This window comes from Epinephelus fuscoguttatus, linkage group LG9 (assembly GCF_011397635.1).
Source record: "Epinephelus fuscoguttatus linkage group LG9, E.fuscoguttatus.final_Chr_v1".
Classification (NCBI taxonomy): Eukaryota; Metazoa; Chordata; class Actinopteri; order Perciformes; family Serranidae; genus Epinephelus; species Epinephelus fuscoguttatus.
Genome location: NC_064760.1, coordinates 24,140,170 through 24,163,691, shown reverse-complemented (window position 1 = coordinate 24,163,691; position 23,522 = coordinate 24,140,170). Strand labels below are relative to the sequence as shown.

The window sequence follows — 23,522 nt, the reverse complement described above, 5'->3', positions numbered from 1 at the left end:
TCTGCTTAGAGCTTCTACTGTCTGAATCCAGATGTGAAGTATTTCAGCAGCATCACACACTGGAGGCTAAACTGGAAGAAAACGTGTTCGTCACCGCACCATCGTCACAGTGTCAATGGGTGGTGCTGTTACACTGTATATCCCCACAGCGGCTGTGTGTGTGTGTGTGTGTGTGAGGGGGGAATCTATTTTACATGTGCATTCAGTAACAAACCAAAGAGACGGGTTGAAAGACCGGACTAAACAGCCTCCATTCCTCTGTCAGGATGATGGATCCCGCAGATCTGTTTTGTTTGTTATCCATCAGAAGAGAGTGAAAAAATCCACTAGAATTTCGTTGACGGATTTAAGCATTAGGTAAAAGACCTTTTTTTCCCCCCGAACATGGCGACATCGGACATGAAAGGACAATGGCTGGATGTGTGGATTTCTTTTTGTCTGGCCCTGATGATAGTGACTAATCTGGAAGGAATCTCTGCTCAGATACGATATTCCATCCAGGAGGAGTTAAAATCAGGCACAGCAGTTGGAAATGTGGCCAAAGACCTTGGATTAGATCTGGGAAGACTGACGGATAGGAATCTCCGTGTGGTGTCGGGAACAAAGCAGGATCTGTTCAAGGTAAATCCGAGAGATGGAGTTTTGTTAGTGAACCAGAGGATAGACAGGGAGGAGCTGTGTGCACAAACTGCTCCGTGCATCACAAATCTGAAAGCAGTTGCAGAAAATCCACTCGAGATGCACCAAGTAGTGGTTGAAATACTCGATGTAAATGACAATGCGCCGAAATTTCCTGAGGAAAACTACACATTAGAGGTGCTGGAGTCCGCCGTAGTTGGATCTAGATTTCAGATGGAAGGAGCACACGACTTGGATGTTGGTTTGAATTCCTTACAGTCATATAAGCTCAACCATAACCAGTATTTTCGCCTGGAAACAGAGGAATTTGGGGAGGATGGAAAGGTGCCATTCCTAATCTTACAGCGGCCTTTGGATAGAGAACACACCGCTCAGCACTGGTTACTCCTAACAGCTACAGATGGAGGGAAACCGCCAAAATCTGGCACTATTAATATCACTGTTATTGTGTCTGACATTAATGACAATTCACCGGTGTGTGATAAACAGAAATACACCATTACAATAAAGGAAAATGTACCGGTAGGAACATTTCTGCTGACTGTAAATGCATCTGACTCAGATGAGGGGCTGAACGGTGAGGTCGAATATTCTTTAAGGAGTAAACTTAGAGGACTCTCATCTGAACCCTTTGATTTGGATAGCAGAACTGGCAAGCTAACAGTGAAAGGAGGCCTTGATTACGAGGAAAAGCAAGTCTATGAGATTAAGGTCCTCGCTGCAGACAAAGGTGCCGTGTCTCTCTCCACACACTGCAACGTGCTCGTCAGAGTGGAGGACGTGAACGATAACCGACCTGAAATAGACATCACGTCCCTTTCAAGTCGCATCCCAGAGGATGCACCTCCCGGCACAGTGGTGGCGCTGATGGGTGTGACGGACCTTGACTCAGGTGTGAACGGACAGGTGGTCTGCAGTGTGCCCGGTGACTTACCTTTTGATTTAAAGCCATCCCCTGATGGACAGTCATACTCTTTGGTCACCAAAGACTACCTAGACAAGGAAACCATACATATGTATGATATCACAATAACAGCGAAGGATTTAGGGAGCCCCGTCCTGTCGTCGACGAAGGTGATACAGGTAGATGTGCTAGATGTCAATGATAATAGGCCTTTGTTCACTGAAAGCCCGTATACTTTTTATGTGCCTGAAAACAACAAGGCTGGGATGTCAATTTTCTCAGTGAGCGCAGAGGATGCGGATGGAGGTGAAAATGCTGCAGTCACATATTCACTTGACCGTAAAACCCCGGGGCCAACTATAACTTCCTTTTTAAATATAAATGAAGCCAATGGCACCATTTCAGCGCTGAAAAGTTTCGACTTTGAAACAGTGAAAACTTTCCAGTTCCAAGTTGTCGCCACAGATTCAGGAACTCCGTCACTAAGCAACAACGTGACAGTGAACGTGTTCATTCTGGATCAGAACGACAACGCTCCAGTCATCCTGTATCCAGTCAGCTCCAACGGTTCTGCTGAAGGTGTGGAGGAGATTCCCCGCAATGTCAACGCAGGACACTTGGTGACTAAAGTCAGAGCCTATGACGCTGATATAGGATATAACGGCTGGTTACTCTTTTCACTGCAGGAAGTCACTGACCACAGTCTCTTTGCTTTGGACCGCTATACAGGACAGATCAGAACACTTCGCTCATTCACAGAGACAGACGAGGCTGAGCATAAACTGCTCATACTGGTCAAAGACAATGGCAACGTTTCACTCTCAGCAACAGCTACTGTCATTGTCAAACTTGTGGAGCCCAGAGAGGCTTTTGCAGCTTCTGATGTTAAAAGTGCAACTAAAGTTGACGAGGAGGACAATGTGACATTCTACCTCATGATAACTTTGGGCTCAGTTTCTCTACTTTTTATCATCAGTATCATCGTGCTGATTGCAATGCAGTGCTCCAAATCCACAGACTATACTTCCAAATATCTCCAAGAGGCTAATTATGATGGGACACTGTGTCACAGCATCCAGTACAGATCTGGAGACAAACGCTACATGTTAGTTGGACCCAGGATGAGTATAGGATCTACGATAGTCCCTGGCAGCCATGCCAACACACTGGTGCTCCCTGACAGGAGGAGGGGATCTGGAGAGGTAAGATCCCTTTTAATTATTTACATAATGCTTTTGCACAACAATATTAAATCATGGAAGGAGACGCATGTTGTTTGCTGGTGTGAAACTGTGCTGTCCATGGTGCTGAAATGTTGTTTGTGGGTTGGTGATGTTGTGATGTTTTTGGCAATACAACTAATGTCAGATAGACCTATATGAAAAATACATTGCCTGTTGTTCTGAATGAAGTTTGTTTTCCTCATTCAATTAGTGCCATTCCGCTTTTGTTACGCTAAGTGAAACCATAGTATATAGAAGAAAACAGACTGTCAAACTGTCAAACTGTCTCAGTTACATTACTCCGAAATGATTTGAAGTTGCCGGTGTCATGTGTCATTGCACAATGCATATCATTGCAGGTATTGCCTATTTAAATTGTCCAGTATCCACACACCTGGCTGGGAGTTGCTGAGAATCATACCAAACATTTAGTTGACTAGCTGGGACAGGAATACCCAAGCATCCCCCACAGAGAGTGAGACTATGGGGGAATTTTTATTCAGCTCACCGCATTTACTCTACTGAAGTATTTCCAACATGGAGGTATAGAAGTCGATTGTAATAGAGAACAAGGCAGTGAAGTAAAACACTTGGGATTTCGTATGGTGTTGCAGCCCACTGGTCACATGGTGTCAGTGTGGCATAGATAATGGTTGTGTTGCTTATTCTGTAGAGACCCTGCCCATCAGTGGATCATTTCTTATGGAGGTGGTTTGCTGACGGAGTACACATCGTAGGCTATGTATCAAGAAAATACGAATAGCTGTTCATATTTATGTGTGAAGGGCCATAGCTGAGAATCATGAAATGGATCTAATCAGACTGGTTCGATAAGATATTGGATTATTTTATTTGTGTAAAAGAAGGCGTTAATATTTTTTGCGTCACAATGGGAGGACGAGGACAAAGGCGCCGAGTGAACTGCTGCTGGTTTGCCGGGATTTTGTTGCTGTGCTTTGGGGAACGGATTTTTGCTCAGCTAAGATACTCTGTTCCAGAAGAGGTACAAGTGGGATCTCCTGTCGGAAACGTTGCCAAGGATTTAGGGCTCGATGTTAGCACTTTGACAGACAGGCGGTTTCGTATTGTTTCGGGGCCCAACCATGCTCTGTTCCAGTTGAATCAAAACAATGGAGTGCTGTATATTGGGAAAATCATGGACCGAGAGGAGCTCTGTGATGGGATCAAGGTTTGTTTGATAAACCTGAAAATTGTTGTAGAAAACCCGCTGGAAATACACTACGTAGGGGTTGAAATAACGGATGTAAATGACCATTCACCGACTTTTCCGGAGAGCGAGCAGCGACTGGAAATAGCAGAGAATACACCTCCAGGTACTCGTTTCAAAATTCATGCGGCTAGAGACCCCGATGTCGGTACACAGTCTGTCCGATTACATAAGCTGAGCCAGACTGATTTTTTTGATATTGAAATAAGAGACAGTGAAGAGGATAAGCTACCATTTTTAATGCTGAAAAAGCCTTTGGATAGGGAGCAAAAGGCAGAGCACCGCTTGGTGTTAACCGCTATCGATGGGGGCAGTCCGTCAAAATCTGGGAGCCTTAATTTAACTATCACAGTGCTAGATATAAATGATAATCGCCCTGTGTTCAGTAAAGATATATACACAGTGTCACTGGATGAAAATGCGCCGATAGGAACTCTTGTAATACACTTAAACGCTACAGATTTAGATGAAGGTTCTAACAACGAAATTGAATACATGTTTGGAAAAACACAAAAGAAAAAAGTGCACGATATATTTGAATTAGACAGCGTCACTGGTGAGATACGAGTAAAAGGTAAAGTGGACTTTGAGGACACCGAGATTTATAGACTAGATCTGCAGGCATCAGATAAAGGTCAGCCACCTTGGACGGCTGAAAGCAGAGTTGTGATAAAAATAAAAGATGTGAACGATAATCAGCCAGGCATTGAAGTAACATCACTGTCCAATGTAGTGCCCGAGGATTCAAAGCCTGGTACTGTTATCTCTCTCATCAGTGTTACTGACAGAGATTCAGGGGTTAATGGGAAAGTGATTTGTAAAATCTTAGATAATGTTCCGTTTGATTTGACGCCATCCATTGAGGAAAACATGTACTCTCTTGTCACAAAGGGGCGTTTGGACAGAGAAATTGTGTCCCACTATGACATCACAATAACAGCTACTGACTGTGGTGAACCTGCACTTTCTACTGTAAAAGCCCTGAGTGTTCAGGTGTCAGATGTAAATGACAACAGGCCGTTTTTCAGTCAGAATCCTTTTGAGCTTTACCTGGTAGAAAACAATGCCCCGGGCGCATCGATATTTTCTGTCAGTGCTTCTGATAGTGATCAGAATGAAAATGCAGTAATAACATATCACATAGTGAGAGGTGACGGGCTGCATCGTGACGTAACGTCTTTTCTGAATGTCAATTCAGACACGGGGCAAATATCTGCGCTGAAAAGTTTCGACTTTGAGACACTGAAAACTTTCCAGTTCCAAGTTGTCGCCACAGATTCAGGAACTCCGTCACTAAGCAACAACGTGACAGTGAACGTGTTCATTCTGGATCAGAACGACAACGCTCCAGTCATCCTGTATCCAGTCAGCTCCAATGGTTCTGCTGAAGGTGTGGAAGAGATTCCCCGCAATGTCAACGCAGGACACTTGGTGACTAAAGTCAGAGCCTATGACGCTGATATAGGATATAACGGCTGGTTACTCTTTTCACTGCAGGAAGTCACTGACCACAGTCTCTTTGCTTTGGACCGCTATACAGGACAGATCAGAACACTTCGCTCATTCACAGAGACAGACGAGGCTGAGCATAAACTGCTCATACTGGTCAAAGACAATGGCAACGTTTCACTCTCAGCAACAGCTACTGTCATTGTCAAACTTGTGGAGCCCAGAGAGGCTTTTGCAGCTTCTGATGTTAAAAGTGCAACTAAAGTTGACGAGGAGGACAATGTGACATTTTACCTCATGATAACTTTGGGCTCAGTTTCTCTACTTTTTATCATCAGTATCATCGTGCTGATTGCAATGCAGTGCTCCAAATCCACAGACTATACTTCCAAATATCTCCAAGAGGCTAATTATGATGGGACACTGTGTCACAGCATCCAGTACAGATCTGGAGACAAACGCTACATGTTAGTTGGACCCAGGATGAGTATAGGATCTACTATAGTCCCTGGCAGCCATGCCAACACACTAGTGCTCCCTGACAGGAGGAGAGGATCTGGAGAGGTAAGTCCATGTTTCGATTTTAATTAAAAATATCTTCATGACCTCACAAAGAACTTACTGCGGGTCACATTAACGAAATTTACTCACAACATATTTGACTACATTTAGAAACATACAAAACAAACTATCTCAAATGTTCATGCACGTCATACCAGTGTCCTTTTCTACCTCTCTTGAAATGTGTTCAAGCTATGAACATGACACCATATTCTGTGATGCTATCCAAGGTTTACACTGCTGTTAAAGTGTAGTATATTGGTTACATTGTGGTGATTTTATAGCTGGGATTCAAGTTGTAAAGCAATACTTATGGGCTACTCCACGAGGACAGCCATACCAACATGGCGTGGCGCTGTCCGTGGTGCTGACTGTCACCTTGGTCACTGCAGTGATCTTCACGTGAGAATGTCAGAAAGTTTCGTTTCAGAATTTTAAATCTTATGGATTTCGAGGACTAAACTTGATTAAACACGTTTCAGAGTCTGTAAATAGTTTGTCATGCTACACAGGAACTAAGGGAAACTAGCTATCTGGCAGCGAAATACATAAATGCAGAGAGAAATTATTGTAGGCGGTCATAATGTTCCCAGTCCACAAGGTGTCAGTGTCATATCAGCGTACACTGTTGTGTTGTAGCGATGGCCCTGCCCCTTCCACAGAGGTTTTGTTCAGTTCGACACAGAAGAGACAGCACGTTCAAGAGAAACCAGTGTTGCCATTGTTGGAATTGTACATAGACAAACTGAAATCATGGGATATATTTCAACGATATATTTTGTGGCTTAGACAGTTTCGTTCTTCCTAAGGACCTGTGACTGGATATAAGGATAATAATTAGAACTGAAACGATGGGAGCCGGAGGACAAAGACGAGGATTACAGTCCTGGTGGTTAGCCCTCTATTTTTCTGTGATGATCGGCTTCGTGGAGCGGGTTTCAGCTCAGATTAAATATACAGTTCCAGAGGAAGTAAAAGTGGGATCTGTTGTTGGAAATGTCGCCAAGGATCTAGGACTGGACATCAGTTCTCTGAAGGAACGACGGTTTCGTATTGTTTCGGGATCTAAAGATGCTCAGTTTGAAGTAAATCAGAACAATGGCGTCTTGTATGTGCATAAAAATATCGACCGAGAGGAGCTGTGTGAAAGCGTTTCTCCGTGTTTAATGAACTTAAAAATGGTAGCCGAGAACCCCATGGAAATACATTATGTGGGGGTTGAAATCATAGATGTAAATGATAATTCACCGAGCTTTAAAGAGGAAGAGAAAATATTCGAAATTTCCGAGTCCACTGTTCCAGGTAAAAGTTTCCAGTTACCAACTGCGCACGATCCAGATGTTGTCATCAATACTGTGCGGGTGTATAGATTGAATCAAAACGAGTATTTTAGTATACAAATTCGAGATCGAGGAGAGGACAAGATACCATTCTTAGTGCTGCAGAAGGCTCTGGATCGGGAGAAGCACCATGAGCACAAACTGATTCTGACAGCAGTTGATGGCGGAAATCCACCGAGATCAGGGACACTTAATATCACAGTCATTGTTCTTGATTCAAATGATAACCATCCCACATTTAGTCATGACGTGTATTCAGTGACAATACCTGAAAATGTAGATGCAGGTACAAGTGTGACTAAGGTGAAGGCAACTGATGCGGATGAAGGTGCAAATGGAGAGATCGAGTATTCATTCGGTGGTCAGCTTGACCAGAAAATATACGACATGTTTAGTTTAGATAAAGACACTGGAGAAATTCGAGTAAAAGGAAACATTGACTTTGAGAAGACTGAGGTTTTTAAGTTAGACGTCCATGCGACTGACAAAGGTCAGCCTCCAATGAGTACTGATTGTAGGGTGATCATCAAAGTGCTCGACAAAAACGACAACAAACCTCAAATAGAGGTGACATCCCTGTCAAACACGGTGTCTGAAGACTCAAAACCTGGGACTGTGGTCTCTCTTATAAGCATCACAGACCAAGACGCCGGTTTAAACGGTAAAGTAATATGCAGTCTTTCTGATAATGTGCCATTTGAGTTAAAACCATCATATCAAGATAACATGTACTCGTTGGTGTTGAAGCAGCATTTGGATCGAGAATCAGTTTCGCATTATGACATCACAATAACAGCTACAGACTGTGGTCAGCCTCCTCTCTCCACATTCAAAACTCTGAGTATTGATGTTTCTGACGTGAATGATAATATGCCAGAGTTTTTGCATAATCCAATTGAACTTTACCTAGTAGAAAATAACGTGCCTGGAAACTCAATATTTTCTGTCACTGCTTCAGATAAAGACCTGAATGAAAATGCGGCGTTGACTTATCATATAGTCAGAGATGAAGGAAGTCAAGTTAAAATTGCAGCATTCCTAAACATAAATCCAGATAATGGACACATCTCCGCACTAAAAAGTTTCGACTTTGAAACAGTGAAAACTTTCCAGTTCCAAGTTGTCGCCACAGATTCAGGAACTCCGTCACTAAGCAACAACGTGACAGTGAACGTGTTCATTCTGGATCAGAACGACAACGCTCCAGTCATCCTGTATCCAGTCAGCTCCAACGGTTCTGCTGAAGGTGTGGAGGAGATTCCCCGCAATGTCAACGCAGGACACTTGGTGACTAAAGTCAGAGCCTATGACGCTGATATAGGATATAACGGCTGGTTACTCTTCTCACTGCAGGAAGTCACTGACCACAGTCTCTTTGCTTTGGACCGCTATACAGGACAGATCAGAACACTTCGCTCATTCACAGAGACAGACGAGGCTGAGCATAAACTGCTCATACTGGTCAAAGACAATGGCAACGTTTCACTCTCAGCAACAGCTACTGTCATTGTCAAACTTGTGGAGCCCAGAGAGGCTTTTGCAGCTTCTGATGTTAAAAGTGCAACTAAAGTTGACGAGGAGGACAATGTGACATTTTACCTCATGATAACTTTGGGCTCAGTTTCTCTACTTTTTATCATCAGTATCATCGTGCTGATTGCAATGCAGTGCTCCAAATCCACAGACTATACTTCCAAATATCTGCAAGAGGCTAATTATGATGGGACACTGTGTCACAGCATCCAGTACAGATCTGGAGACAAACGCTACATGTTAGTTGGACCCAGGATGAGTATAGGATCTACTATAGTCCCTGGCAGCCATGCCAACACACTGGTGCTCCCTGACAGGAGGAGGGGATCTGGAGAGGTAAGACTTTGAAAACTTACTCCAACAAATACAGCTCCTGGTTTGATTGTGACCGCTGTCCATGGTGCTGAAACGCTTTGGCCTTTCTGTTATTAAGCAAAAGAGACATACTTAGAAATCATTGCTCTTTTAAGACTTGGTCACAGTTGCGTCACCAAACAGTCCATGGAATTCTCACCAATAACGGATAGGGAGGTATGAAGATGGTGGTGTGTCTGTTGAGTTGTGTGAGCAGTTTGTATGAGCTTTTTTATTTAAATACTGAGCTACATGTCACTGAAAAAAACAGTTCATGTGAGCCTAATTGTGACTGCTTTCCTTTGTTACTGAAACACTGTCACTAGTTGTGTCAAACCAAAAACTAATACAATAATATATATTAATATTAAAAAGAAAATATTTTAAGTCATCACTGAACCTATGTTGGAAATTGAGAATTTGAGCGAATAAAAATCGTGTTAAAGACAAGTAATCTGTGGAAACTTGCCACTTCACACACACAATAACAGAGAGACAGAGAGGAACAACAACAAAAAAAAGTTAAAATCGTGTTTTTCTTTTAAGGTCCCATGTGTCCACTGGCATATTATATAATGTAACAGGGACATACTAATTTCACGACATAAGTCACAAATTATGATTTGGGAGAAAAGGGCAGTATATCCTCGAATATATATGCATATAGTCTATTACGATCCTTGAATGTCCTCCGGGTGTCACTGTAATATTGGGAAACGATAGAAGACTTTGTCCCTCCCATGAAGAGGCTTTTGTTTGCCATCGAGAGCAGAGCAGGCATTGGAATCATACACACCAGCCGATGGATTCACATTATGCATTTTGTAGCTATGCGTTACTGAGCGGGTTTGACATAGACCATTTTTCGTCTCACTTGCAGCTTTACTTGTTTTTCCTCAAAGCTGTGGTATAACGATGGGGACTGACAGAAAACATGGAACGAGGGAGTGCTGGTTGTTTGTGTTTCATATGGCTCTGCTGCTTTTTATCGGAAAACAGGCTTTGGCTCAGATACGATATTCTATTCCAGAGGAGGTGAAAGAAGGAACTGTTGTTGGAAATGTTGCGAAGGATCTTGGCCTTGACATCACCTTGTTAACTGACCGGCGATTTCGCGTTGTTTCGGGATCAAAGGACACATTTTTTGAGGTAAACCAGAACAATGGAGCTCTGTATGTGCATAAGAAAATCGACAGAGAGGAGCTGTGTCACGGTAGTGGTGCGTGTCTGATGGAGCTAAAAATCCTTGTTGAAAACCCTCTGGAAATGCATTATGTAGTTGTAGAAATTACAGATGTAAATGACCACTCTCCTAGTTTCCCCGAAAAAGAACAGATTTTTGAAATCGGTGAGCAAACATTACCAGGGAAGCGATTTCAGCTGCAAACTGCCCGTGATCCCGATGCTGGAATTAACTCTATTCGTACATACACTTTAACATCAAATGAACATTTTGAAGTAGACATCCGCCAAAGCGACGAGGATAAAATACCATTTTTAGTGCTGAAGAAATCGTTAGACAGAGAAGAAAAAAACAAACACACGCTGCTGGTTACAGCAGTTGATGGAGGCAAACCTCCAAGATCAGACAGGGTAAATGTTTCTATTATTGTTCTTGACAGTAATGATAATCGCCCAGTGTTTACTCAGGAGATTTACCAAATTGCAATCAATGAAAATGTTCCAGTCGGTACGTCAATAGTCAAAATGAATGCAACGGATCCCGATGAAGGCACCAACAGCGAAATTGAATACAGCCTCGGAAAAAATCTGAAGAAAAAAGTCTATGATATTTTTGAATTGGACAAATTAACTGGAGAGATTAGAGTTAAAGGAGTGGTGGATTATGAAGAAAACGATGTATATAAACTGGATGTGGAGGCGTCCGATAAAGGAACACCTCCACTGACAGGTGAGTGTAGAGTTGTTATAAAAATTACAGACATCAACGACAATCCACCAGAAATAGAAGTCACATCACTGTCAAATACAGTATCTGAAGACTCAAAGCCTGGTACAGTCATTTCACTGCTTAGTGTGACTGATAAAGACTCTGGTGTCAATGGAAAAATAATATCAAGCATAACCTCAGATGTTCCATTTGAATTAAAGCCCTCCTATAAGGAGAACATATATTCAGTTGTCACGAAGGGATTTTTGGATCGAGAGGAGGTGTCACATTATGAAATTACAATAAAAGCTACAGATTGTGGTGAACCTCCCTTATCTACTGTTAAAACCCTGAACATTCAGATATCAGATGTAAATGACAACAGGCCACAATTCGACCAAAATCCATTACAGTTTTACCTGATAGAAAATAACGTTGCTGGAAATTCAATATTCTCTGTCAGCGCAACGGACAAAGATTTGAATGATAACGCAGCTATTTCATATCATATTGTGAGAGAAGGGAGTCAGAGTGACGTCATGTCTTTCCTCAATATAAATCCAGATAATGGACACATTTCCGCACTAAAAAGTTTCGACTTTGAAACAGTGAAAACTTTCCAGTTCCAAGTTGTCGCCACAGATTCAGGAACTCCGTCACTAAGCAACAACGTGACAGTGAACGTGTTCATTCTGGATCAGAACGACAACGCTCCAGTCATCCTGTATCCAGTCAGCTCCAACGGTTCTGCTGAAGGTGTGGAGGAGATTCCCCGCAATGTCAACGCAGGACACTTGGTGACTAAAGTCAGAGCCTATGACGCTGATATAGGATATAACGGCTGGTTACTCTTTCACTGCAGGAAGTCACTGACCACAGTCTCTTTGCTTTGGACCGCTATACAGGACAGATCAGAACACTTCGCTCATTCACAGAGACAGACGAGGCTGAGCATAAACTGCTCATACTGGTCAAAGACAATGGCAACGTTTCACTCTCAGCAACAGCTACTGTCATTGTCAAACTTGTGGAGCCCAGAGAGGCTTTTGCAGCTTCTGATGTTAAAAGTGCAACTAAAGTTGACGAGGAGGACAATGTGACATTTTACCTCATGATAACTTTGGGCTCAGTTTCTCTACTTTTATCATCAGTATCATCGTGCTGATTGCAATGCAGTGCTCCAAATCCACAGACTATACTTCCAAATATCTCCAAGAGGCTAATTATGATGGGACACTGTGTCACAGCATCCAGTACAGATCTGGAGACAAACGCTACATGTTAGTTGGACCCAGGATGAGTATAGGATCTACGATAGTCCCTGGCAGCCATGCCAACACACTAGTGCTCCCTGACAGGAGGAGGGGATCTGGAAAAGCTTCATTCATTTTGTTTATACAGTCTTGCGCATAACTCACTTACCACGAGTTCCTTATTTTCAAGCTGTAAAATACCAAGCATTTCAAATACGTAAAATGGTTCACCTTATGCCAACCATTTTTAAGACCACAATCTTTGCCTGATTGTGTGTGGTACAGAAATGATTTGGCTTTTCATTTTTCACAGATTACAGCGCCTAAGAATTGCAAATAAAATGTGGGCCCTGTATTATGTTCATAAACAACACTTAGACAGGCAAAACTCCTGTTTAAGAGCTCTATCCATGGTGCTGAAACGCAATCCTCCCTTCTCCCGCCAACACTCCCACACATAGAACATGGTGGAAGAAGTTACGGACAGAAACGTGTTGGAAACCCATTAACTGAAGTATTTTAAACAACTTCACCTCAACAACTTTTTACATATAATCTAGAGACACTGTACTTTTATTTTGTTTGCCACACAATGTTAGAACCTTAATCGGGCGTTTATATGCTGAAATCGTATTTATCAAAATGTAGACTTGTACTTTTCTCAGTAACCTCCGGGTGTCAGTATTATATTGGGAAACCAAAGGAAACTTCGTCCCTCCCCTCACAAAGCTTTTGTTTGTCCCCAGAAAAAGGCAAAACAGGCATTTGAATCCAGCTCGCCACCGGACGGAATTATGCTCTTTGTAAATATGCCACACATAGTGGGTATCATATAGACGTTTATTACAGTGACGTTTTGTTGTGTATTACTGTGCTGTCGGATAACGATGGGGATTGAAAGGCAAACTCGACGAAGGCTCTGCTGCTGGTTTGCTTTTCATTCGGCTCTACTGTTGTTTGTCGGGAAACAGACTTTGGCAGAAATAAGATATTCTATTCCAGAGGAGGTGAAAGATGGGACTGCTGTTGGAAATGTTGCGAAGGATCTTGGCCTTGAAATCACCTCTTTGTTTGCTCGACGGTTCCGTGTTGTTTCTGAATCTAAGGATACATTTTTTGAGGTAAACCAGAACAATGGGGCTCTGTATGTCCATAAGAAAATCGACAGAGAGGAGCTGTGTCACGGAAGTGGTGCATGCCTCATAGAGCTAAAAGTCATAGTGGAAAACCCTCTGGAAATACACTACGTTGTTGTAGAAATTACAGATGTAAATGATCACTCTCCTAGTTTCCGCGAAAAAGAGCAGATATTTGAAATATTTGAACAAACATTACCTGGAAGGCGATTTCAACTACACACTGCTCGTGATCCCGATGCTGGAATTAACTCTATTCGTACATACACTTTAACATCAAATGAACATTTTGAAGTAGACATCCGCCAAAGCGACGAGGATAAGATACCATTTTTAGTGTTGAAGAAATCGTTAGACAGAGAAGAAAAGAACAAACACACGCTGCTGGTTACAGCAGTTGATGGAGGCAAACCTCCAAGATCAGGGACACTGAATGTTTCTATTATTGTTCTTGACAGTAATGATAATCGTCCAATGTTTAGTCAGGAAACCTACCAAATAGAAATAAAAGAAAATGTTCCAATCGGTGCTTCAATATTCAGAATGAATGCGACGGATCCCGATGAAGGCACCAACAGTGAAATTGAATACAGCCTCGGAAAAACTTTAAAGGAAAAAGTATATGATGTTTTTGAATTGGACAAATTAACTGGAGAGATTAGAGTTAAAGGAGTGGTGGACTATGAGGAAAACGATGTTTATAAACTGGACGTGGAGGCGTCAGATAAAGGAACACCTCCACTGACAGGTGAGTGTAGAGTTGTTATAAAAATCAAAGATATTAATGATAATCCACCGGAAATAGAAGTCACGTCACTGTCAAATACAGTGTCTGAAGATTTAAAGCCTGGCACAATGATTTCTCTCATCACTGTGAGGGATAAAGACTCTGGTGTCAATGGAAAAATTATTTTAAGCATAACCTCAGAGGTGCCGTTTGAATTAAAGCCCTCCTATAAGGAGAACATATATTCAGTTGTCACGAAGGGATTTTTGGATCGAGAGGAGGTGTCACATTATGAAATTACAATAAAAGCTACAGATTGTGGTGAACCTCCCTTATCTACTGTTAAAAATCTAAACATTCAGATATCAGATGTAAATGACAACAGGCCACAATTCTCTCAAAATCCATTACAGTTTTACCTGGTAGAAAATAACGTTGCTGGAGCCTCAGTGTTCTCTGTCAGCGCAACGGACAAAGATTTGAATGATAACGCAGCTATTTCATATCATATTGTGAGAGAAGGGAGTCAAAATGACGTCACGTCTTTCCTAAATATAAATCCAGATAATGGACACATTTCCGCACTAAAAAGTTTCGACTTTGAAACAGTGAAAACTTTCCAGTTCCAAGTTGTCGCCACAGATTCAGGAACTCCGTCACTAAGCAACAACGTGACAGTGAACGTGTTCATTCTGGATCAGAACGACAACGCTCCAGTCATCCTGTATCCAGTCAGCTCCAACGGTTCTGCTGAAGGTGTGGAGGAGATTCCCCGCAATGTCAACGCAGGACACTTGGTGACTAAAGTCAGAGCCTATGACGCTGATATAGGATATAACGGCTGGTTACTCTTCTCACTGCAGGAAGTCACTGACCACAGTCTCTTTGCTTTGGACCGCTATACAGGACAGATCAGAACACTTCGCTCATTCACAGAGACAGACGAGGCTGAGCATAAACTGCTCATACTGGTCAAAGACAATGGCAACGTTTCACTCTCAGCAACAGCTACTGTCATTGTCAAACTTGTGGAGCCCAGAGAGGCTTTTGCAGCTTCTGATGTCAAAAGTGCAACTAAAGTTGACGAGGAGGACAATGTGACATTTTACCTCATGATAACTTTGGGCTCAGTTTCTCTACTTTTTATCATCAGTATCATCGTGCTGATTGCAATGCAGTGCTCCAAATCCACAGACTATACTTCCAAATATCTCCAAGAGGCTAATTATGATGGGACACTGTGTCACAGCATCCAGTACAGATCTGGAGACAAACGCTACATGTTAGTTGGACCCAGGATGAGTATAGGATCTACTATAGTCCCTGGCAGCCATGCCAACACACTAGTGCTCCCTGACAGGAGGAGGGGATCTGAGGAGGTAAGATCAAAGTACAACTATACGTCTCATTAGCTACTGCATCACTTAAATTGCCACTTTAATATAGTTACTCATTTTTGGCTTGCTTATACTTCCTGTAAAATAAATAATATGGTGATTCATTTTTAAAACAAACTCTTTGCTTTATATTTAAGAGCGCTGTTTTGTTTAACGTCTCCTTACTATTTAGTGCTTTCCCTTTTTTCAAGTTGGGAAGCGTGTTCTGGCCATTTAATCCAGTGTGACAGCATATCTTGTGTTGTACCTTTGTCCATGCCATTGAAGTCTTTTCGTAGTGATTTTGTAACGTTGTGGTGATTCAAAAGAATCTAGGATAGAAAAGAGAGCTCTTTGAATATATGCTAACAAGAATTGAAAAGATTCTTGGTTCAATAAGGCTACCATAGAAACACTTAGGTTTCTGCCCTGTCCATGGTGCTGAACGTTTGTCTCATGTGTCTTAGACTACATCATAGTCCTGGACAGAAATAATACTTCAGTGCTGGCGACAGGCAACAGGTTGTTTCATTTGCCGTGGGCTGCCTATATTTTCTGCTTGTACCCTCGTGACTGGAGAGGCTTCTGCTCCTTAGAATCATGTTTTATGTTCTCTTTCTCTCTTATACTGTAACATCGCCTGGTCCACTGGGTGTCAGTGTTACAGTAGGGAACTGCTAAAGCTTCAGTCAGCAATAGACTCAGCCCCCTTTCAGAGTGTGTTTTTCAGCTCGACCACAAAGGATGCCGTCGTTTCGGATCTGATCTGTACATTTCTAACGCGAACGTGGTTTTCTGGAATATAACCTCAGGACATCTGGAAAGTGTTTTCAGTGGAAGATATCTGTGGATGCTATTTCAAATGATTACGCTAAAGGAGACAAAGGACAAAGAGGAAAAATGATGTCTTGGTCGCGCCCTCTGCTTTTCTCTCTGCTGTTCTGCTTTGACGAGCTGATTTTAGCTCAGTTAAAATACTCGACTCCAGAGGAAGTTAAACTGGGAGCTGTTATTGGAAACGCCGCTAAGGATTTGGGCCTTGATGTGAGTTCACTGACAAACAGGCGTTTTCGTATTGTGTCCGGAGCTCAGGACGCGCTGTTTGAGGTAAACCCGAACAATGGGCTTCTGTATGTTCATAAGAATCTCGACAGAGAACAGCTGTGCGACAGAAACGGTGCTTGTTTAATAGATTTGAAAGTCGTTGTTGAAAATCCACTTGAAATCCATTATGTCACAGTGGAAATAACGGATGCAAACGATCATGTACCTACGTTTGCAGAGAAAGAAAAGGTTATAGAAATAGCAGAAAATACTTTAGCAGGTGCACGATTTCAGTTACCAGGCGCCCGTGATCCTGATGTTGGAATAAACTCGGTCCAGCGCTATAAACTTAGTCAAAACGATCATTTTAACCTTGAAATTCGAGAAAGGGGAGAGGATAAAATCCCTTTCTTAGTGTTGCAGAGGCACTTGGACAGAGAGCAGAAAACAAACCACAGCCTGGTTTTAACCGCTATGGATGGAGGGACACCGCCAAAGTCTGCAAATCTTAATCTCACCATAAAAGTTCTTGATATTAATGATAACAGACCTACTTTTTCGAAGGAAGTTTATTCTGTGACATTACAAGAAAACGTCGGCCTAGATACGGTTGTAATAAAAGTCAAAGCAACTGATCTTGATGAGGGGGGTAATGGGGATGTGGAGTATGCCTTTGGAGGAGACATTAATTCCAAGGTGTTGGAGCTATTTAGTCTAGATAGAAACACAGGTGAAATCCGAGTTCAAGGACAAATAGACTATGAGACAGCTGATGTTTTCAAGTTAGACGTCCAAGCCTCTGACAGAGGGCAGCCTCCGATGACAACGGACTGCAGAGTTATAATAAAGATCCAGGATGTCAATGACAATGAACCGCAAATAGAGGTGACATCAATATCCAGCATGGTCCCAGAGGATTCAAAACATGGTACGGTGATCTCTCTTATTAGTGTTACAGACATTGATTCTGGACTGAATGGCAAAGTCACGTGCAGTCTGATAGGGAACGTACCATTTGAATTAAAACCGTCGTTCAAAGAAAACATGTATTCCTTAGTGACAAAAGAAACACTGGACAGAGAAATTGTGTCACATTATGATATCTCGATAACGGCTACAGACTACGGTGAGCCTCCACTTTCCACATTCAAAACTTTGAGCATCCAGGTATCGGATGTGAATGATAACATCCCCCAGTTCTCACACAGTCCCCTAGAATTATATTTGACGGAAAATAATGCTCCTGGTACATCGATATTTTCAGTGAGTGCCTCTGATAAAGACTTAAACGACAATGCTGCAGTGTCCTATCGCATAATGAGAGGGGAGGGCGGTCATACTGACATGGCATCTTTCCTCAATATAAATCCAGATAATGGACACATTTCCGCGCTAAAAAGTTTCGATTTTGAAACAGTGAAAACTTTCCAGTTCCAAGTTGTCGCCACAGATTCAGGAACTCCGTCACTAAGCAACAACGTGACAGTGAACGTGTTCATTCTGGATCAGAACGACAACGCTCCAGTCATCCTGTATCCAGTCAGCTCCAACGGTTCTGCTGAAGGTGTGGAGGAGATTCCCCGCAATGTCAACGCAGGACACTTGGTGACTAAAGTCAGAGCCTATGACGCTGATATAGGATATAACGGCTGGTTACTCTTCTCACTGCAGGAAGTCACTGACCACAGTCTCTTTGCTTTGGACCGCTATACAGGACAGATCAGAACACTTCGCTCATTCACAGAGACAGACGAGGCTGAGCATAAACTGCTCATACTGGTCAAAGACAATGGCAACGTTTCACTCTCAGCAACAGCTACTGTCATTGTCAAACTTGTGGAGCCCAGAGAGGCTTTTGCAGCTTCTGATGTTAAAAGTGCAACTAAAGTTGACGAGGAGGACAATGTGACATTTTACCTCATGATAACTTTGGGCTCAGTTTCTCTACTTTTTATCATCAGTATCATCTTGCTGATTGCAATGCAGTGCTCCAAATCCACAGACTATACTTCCAAATATCTGCAAGAGGCTAATTATGATGGGACACTGTGTCACAGCATCCAGTACAGATCTGGAGACAAACGCTACATGTTAGTTGGACCCAGGATGAGTATAGGATCTACTATAGTCCCTGGCAGCCATGCGAATACACTAGTGCTCCCTGACAGGAGGAGGGGATCTGGAGAGGTAAGACTTTAACAACACTATTTTACACGCATTGTTTATGATCATACACTTGTCTGGTTGTACTTTGCTCAAAGTTTGCCTCTTACTTTCAAACCTTTAGCATAGAGAGCATAACTCAAAACAAACTTGGATATGTCTTTTTAAGTGTCATGCACCGTCTACAGCAGCCACGCTGTGCTCTCTGCTATACCCTCACTGTTTGTCTAAATTACTCCTGCACAGAATGACAGTGTGGTGAGGGACATCCTCATTTCACAACCAAAACATGAAATATTTGTGGAAAAATTTTTTGTGTTTCATGTTGCATTAGACAGATACAAACAAATACAAATTATAGTTTATTGTTTACAGAAAAACTATAAAACTAAACTTGACAGTTTCAATGTCAGTTCTCAACATTGTCTGATCAAAGTCAACAAATAATGAGAATGTGTCACAGCTGAACATCAAACCATCACATCATCAAATTATTTGAACATTGTCAGTGACTTAATCCTGGCTGGCATGTTAGAGCCTTCACACTGTTGAGGGTAACTTGATTCTTCTTGAATTACTGCAACCACGGTTGTTTTGAAACAGACCTATAATCCACCACAGATTTCAATGGGGCTGGTTCAGAAATCACTCAGACCTGATACTGTCTGACAAGTTCTATCTTGGATGCAAGCATTATCTGACATCCAGACTGACGGAACAGTGCAGAGAGAGGAGCATGTTTTTGTGAATGGTGCAACACTAGAGTTCAATGTGATCACAGACAGAGATGACCAACAGCAGCACTCATGCATAAACCATGATACTGTCACTGCTTGACAGAGGACTGCAGATGCTGGAGATAATGGCTGTTACAAGTGCATCACATTAGAGGAGGAAGATAAAGCTGAAACTGACTCATCTGACCACAAAACTTTTCCAATTCCTTTTTCTGAGTTCTTTGTATCAGCTAATTTGTATTGATGGGCTGATAGCTGGACAAGCCATGATCCAAAATCTCCACACAGTGCTAAACACTGACACCAGTTTGGTTTGACCACTGCTGCTGAAGCTCCTGTGATGTCATTTTGTGCACATGATCAGGACATTTAGAAAGACGCAGATCTTGTTTGTCTAAGTGCTGGTCTGCCATTTCTGCAATATCCAACTGCTGGGACTGCATCCACTTCCTGGCTATCTGGCGGCTGTACTTCTGGCTGAGAATCTTATCTTCAGTGTTTCCTGTTAGGTTCCTTGTTTTACCATTGTGTTAAGAACTTTCAAAGATTTATAGACACTAAGCTTGGCAACAAAAATTCTGTCTTTAATAAAAGAACATCATCACTGGTCAAAATGACAATATCAAATTTATGTATTTTATGGAACCAATCAATTTTAAGTTTTTAATGGCTTTTAGGATTTATTGATATATTTTCAGACTGTACAAAAAGAAATTAAAGACTCAGAGTGATTCTTAATGCAATATTTCACAAATGCATGGGGTGTCCGAAAACTTTTTTCCACCACTGTATATTCATGATGAATACTAACATGCCAAATACATAAACTAGCTCACCCTGTGTAAAGAGTACAGTCTTTGCGCCTCATTGTGACTGCTGTCCATGGTGAAATAATTTTTTTCCAGCAAAAGAATTTCTCGTCTGAATAAGTGTGTTTTGATATTTAGATCACAGAAACTTTGAAAACACTGAAAGTCTTAACATGCAGTGTTTCTGCTGATTATTGAAATGCATGGCTTTGTTGTTTTAATTCCGAAGAACTTTTGTTATTTGAGTTAAAATCTGTTCAACTACTTGTGGTTGTTGTCCGTGGTGCTGAAACATATGAACATGTCGAACAGAGATTAAATGTTAAAGAAACACAGCAAATAGTGTTATTTATTCATCAGTTAGGAAGGTACACACTCCCCATAAGAATGCACAACTTCAGGCTTGTTGTAGTAGATTATGTAAAGTTTGCTGAACACCTCTGGGTGTCACTATAACATTGGGAAAGCACAGACTAGCTTGTCCCTCCCTCTTCAAGGCTTTTGTTTCCTACTAGAGCAAAGACGGTATTTGTATCAAGGACATCAGCCGATGGAATAACAATTCTCGTGTCGCAATATGCGGCATTCATTGGGTTGAATATAAATAACTGTTTGTGGAAGTGACCACTTCATGTGTGTACATGTGTTGTTGGATAACGATGGGGACCGATACAAACACTCGAACAAAGGACTGCTCCTGGTTGGCTTTTTATTTGGCTCTGCTGCTGCTGCTGGTCGGAGAACAGGCTTTGGCTCAGATAAGGTACTCTGTTCCCGAGGAGGTACAAGACGGAACTGTTGTTGGAAATGTTGCGAAGGATCTTGGCCTTGACATCACCTCTTTGATTGCTCGACGGTTCCGTGTTGTGTCTGAAAGTAAGGACGCTATTTTTGAAGTAAACCAGAATAATGGAGCACTGTACGTCAACAAGCATATTGACAGAGAGAGAGGTGTCAGGGCAGCGGTGCATGTCTCATGGAGCTAAAAATCCTTGTTGAAAGCCCTCTGGAAATACACTATGTAGTTGTAGAAATTACTGATGTAAATGATCACTCTCCTAGTTTCCCTGAAAAAGAACAGACATTTTTAATAGCTGAGCATACATTGCCAGGTAAGCGATTTCAGCTTCATACCGCCCGTGATCCCGATGCTGGAATTAACTCTATTCGTACATACACTCTGACATCAAATAATCACTTTGAAATAGACATCCGCCAAAGCGACGAGGATAAGATACCATTTTTAGTGTTGAAGAAATCGTTAGACAGAGAAGAAAAGAACAAACACACGCTGCTGGTTACAGCAGTTGATGGAGGCAAACCTCCAAGATCAGGGACACTGAATGTTTCTATTATTGTTCTTGACAGTAATGATAATCGTCCAATGTTTAGTCAGGAGATTTACCAGATAGAAATATATGAAAATGCTCCAATCGGTAAATCAATATTTCAAATGAATGCAACGGATCCTGATGAAGGTACAAATGGGGAAATTGAATACAGCCTTGGAACAACCTTGACAGGGAAAATCTATGAAATTTTTGAGTTGGACAAATTAACTGGAGAAGTAAGAATTAAAGGAGTAGTAGACTATGAAGAAAACGATGTTTACAAACTCGATGTTGAGGCATCAGATAAAGCGACACCACCATTAACAGGTGAGTGTAGGCTCATTATAAAGATAATCGATGTCAACGACAATGCGCCGGAAATAGAAATCACATCACTGTCAAATACAGTGTCTGAAGACTCAAAACCTGGTACAGTTGTTTCACTACTTAGTGTAAAGGATAAAGACTCCGGTGTCAATGGAAAAATTATTTTAAGCATAACCTCAGAGGTGCCTTTTGAATTAAAGCCCTCCTATAAGGAGAACATATATTCAGTTGTCATGTGAAAATTTGGACAGAGGTCACAATATGACATTACAATAAAAGCTGCAGATTGTGGTGAACCTCACCATCATCTGAAAACTTCAGTATTGAGATATCAGATGTAAATGACAACAGTCCACATTTTGACCAAAATCCATACTTTCCTGGTAGAAAATAACGTTGCTGTTAATATTCTCTGTCAGCGCATGGACAAAGATTTGTGATAACGCAGCTATTTCATATCATATTGTCAGAGAAGGGAGTCAGAGTGACTCTGTCTTTCTAAATATAAATCCAGAAAATGGACACATTTTGCGCTAAAAAGTTTCGACTTTGAAACAGTGAAAACTTTCCAGTTCCAAGTTGTCGCCACAGATTCAGGAACTCCGTCACTAAGCAACAACGTGACAGTGAACGTGTTCATTCTGGATCAGAACGACAACGCTCCAGTCATCCTGTATCCAGTCAGCTCCAACGGTTCTGCTGAAGGTGTGGAGGAGATTCCCCGCAATGTCAACGCAGGACACTTGGTGACTAAAGTCAGAGCCTATGACGCTGATATAGGATATAACGGCTGGTTACTCTTCTCACTGCAGGAAGTCACTGACCACAGTCTCTTTGCTTTGGACCGCTATACAGGACAGATCAGAACACTTCGCTCATTCACAGAGACAGACGAGGCTGAGCATAAACTGCTCATACTGGTCAAAGACAATGGCAACGTTTCACTCTCAGCAACAGCTACTGTCATTGTCCAACTTGTGAGCCCAGAGAGGCTTTTGCAGCTTCTGATGTTAAAAGTGCAACTAAAGTTGACGAGGAGGACAATGTGACATTTTACCTCATGATAACTTTGGGCTCAGTTTCTCTACTTTTTATCATCAGTATCATCGTGCTGATTGCAATGCAGTGCTCCAAATCCACAGACTATACTTCCAAATATCTCCAAGAGGCTAATTATGATGGGACACTGTGTCACAGCATCCAGTACAGATCTGGAGACAAACGCTACATGTTAGTTGGACCCAGGATGAGTATAGGATCTACTATAGTCCCTGGCAGCCATGCCAACACACTAGTGCTCCTGACAGGAGGAGGGGATCTGGATTCACTGTTTGTTTCTCACATGCACACACCATGATGAATAATAATACATGTGAAATACTCAAAAGAGCCTTTCCTTTGTAAAAGGACAGTCCTATTTTTTTCCACTGTGACCGCTGTCCATTCTGGTGAAATTAAACTTTTGTTGTCGGTCAAAAAGAATTTCTAGTTTGTATG

At 41.9% G+C, this 23,522-nt stretch overlaps 3 protein-coding genes and 2 pseudogenes across 5 annotated transcripts in view; all 5 read left to right on the top strand.

Annotated features, from left to right (window-relative positions):
* Positions 1 to 384: 384 nt before the first annotated feature.
* LOC125895035 (protocadherin alpha-3-like) lies at positions 385 to 3,529 on the top strand. Its single transcript, XM_049586806.1, has 2 exons — positions 385 to 2,745; positions 3,440 to 3,529. Exons 1-2 carry the CDS (start codon positions 385 to 387, stop codon positions 3,527 to 3,529), a joined length of 2,451 nt encoding a protein of 816 aa, XP_049442763.1.
* LOC125894504 (protocadherin alpha-C2-like) overlaps positions 3,484 to 23,522 on the top strand; it is a 232,042-nt gene continuing 212,003 nt past the window's right edge. Inside the window, exon 1 of one of the 3 annotated variants that reach the window (XM_049585962.1) lies at positions 3,484 to 6,007. In XM_049585962.1, the coding sequence (XP_049441919.1) occupies positions 3,656 to 6,007 (2,352 nt within the window). In that variant the 5' untranslated portion in view covers positions 3,484 to 3,655. Of the gene's footprint in view, positions 6,008 to 6,723; positions 9,214 to 16,350; positions 18,846 to 23,522 lie in introns of those variants that run through there. The other 2 variants (XM_049585961.1, XM_049585963.1) reach the window with 2 other exon arrangements.
* On the top strand, positions 10,012 to 12,535 carry LOC125894994 (protocadherin alpha-3-like; annotated as a pseudogene).
* Positions 13,169 to 15,650, top strand: LOC125894993 (protocadherin alpha-8-like). The gene has a single exon (XM_049586759.1). The coding sequence runs from the start codon at positions 13,263 to 13,265 to the stop codon at positions 15,648 to 15,650; it is 2,388 nt and encodes a 795-aa protein (XP_049442716.1). The 5' UTR covers positions 13,169 to 13,262.
* LOC125894992 (protocadherin alpha-3-like) lies at positions 20,946 to 23,429 on the top strand (annotated as a pseudogene).

Coding starts and splice junctions, on each gene's coding strand:
- LOC125894993 (XM_049586759.1), top strand. CDS start 13,263: ATGGGGATTGAAAGGCAAACTCGACGAAGGCTCTGCTGCTGGTTTGCT.
- LOC125895035 (XM_049586806.1), top strand. CDS start 385: ATGGCGACATCGGACATGAAAGGACAATGGCTGGATGTGTGGATTTCT. Junction 2,746..3,439: donor GGAGGAGGGGATCTGGAGAG/GTAAGATCCCTT, acceptor CTTATTCTGTAG/AGACCCTGCCCATCAGTGGA.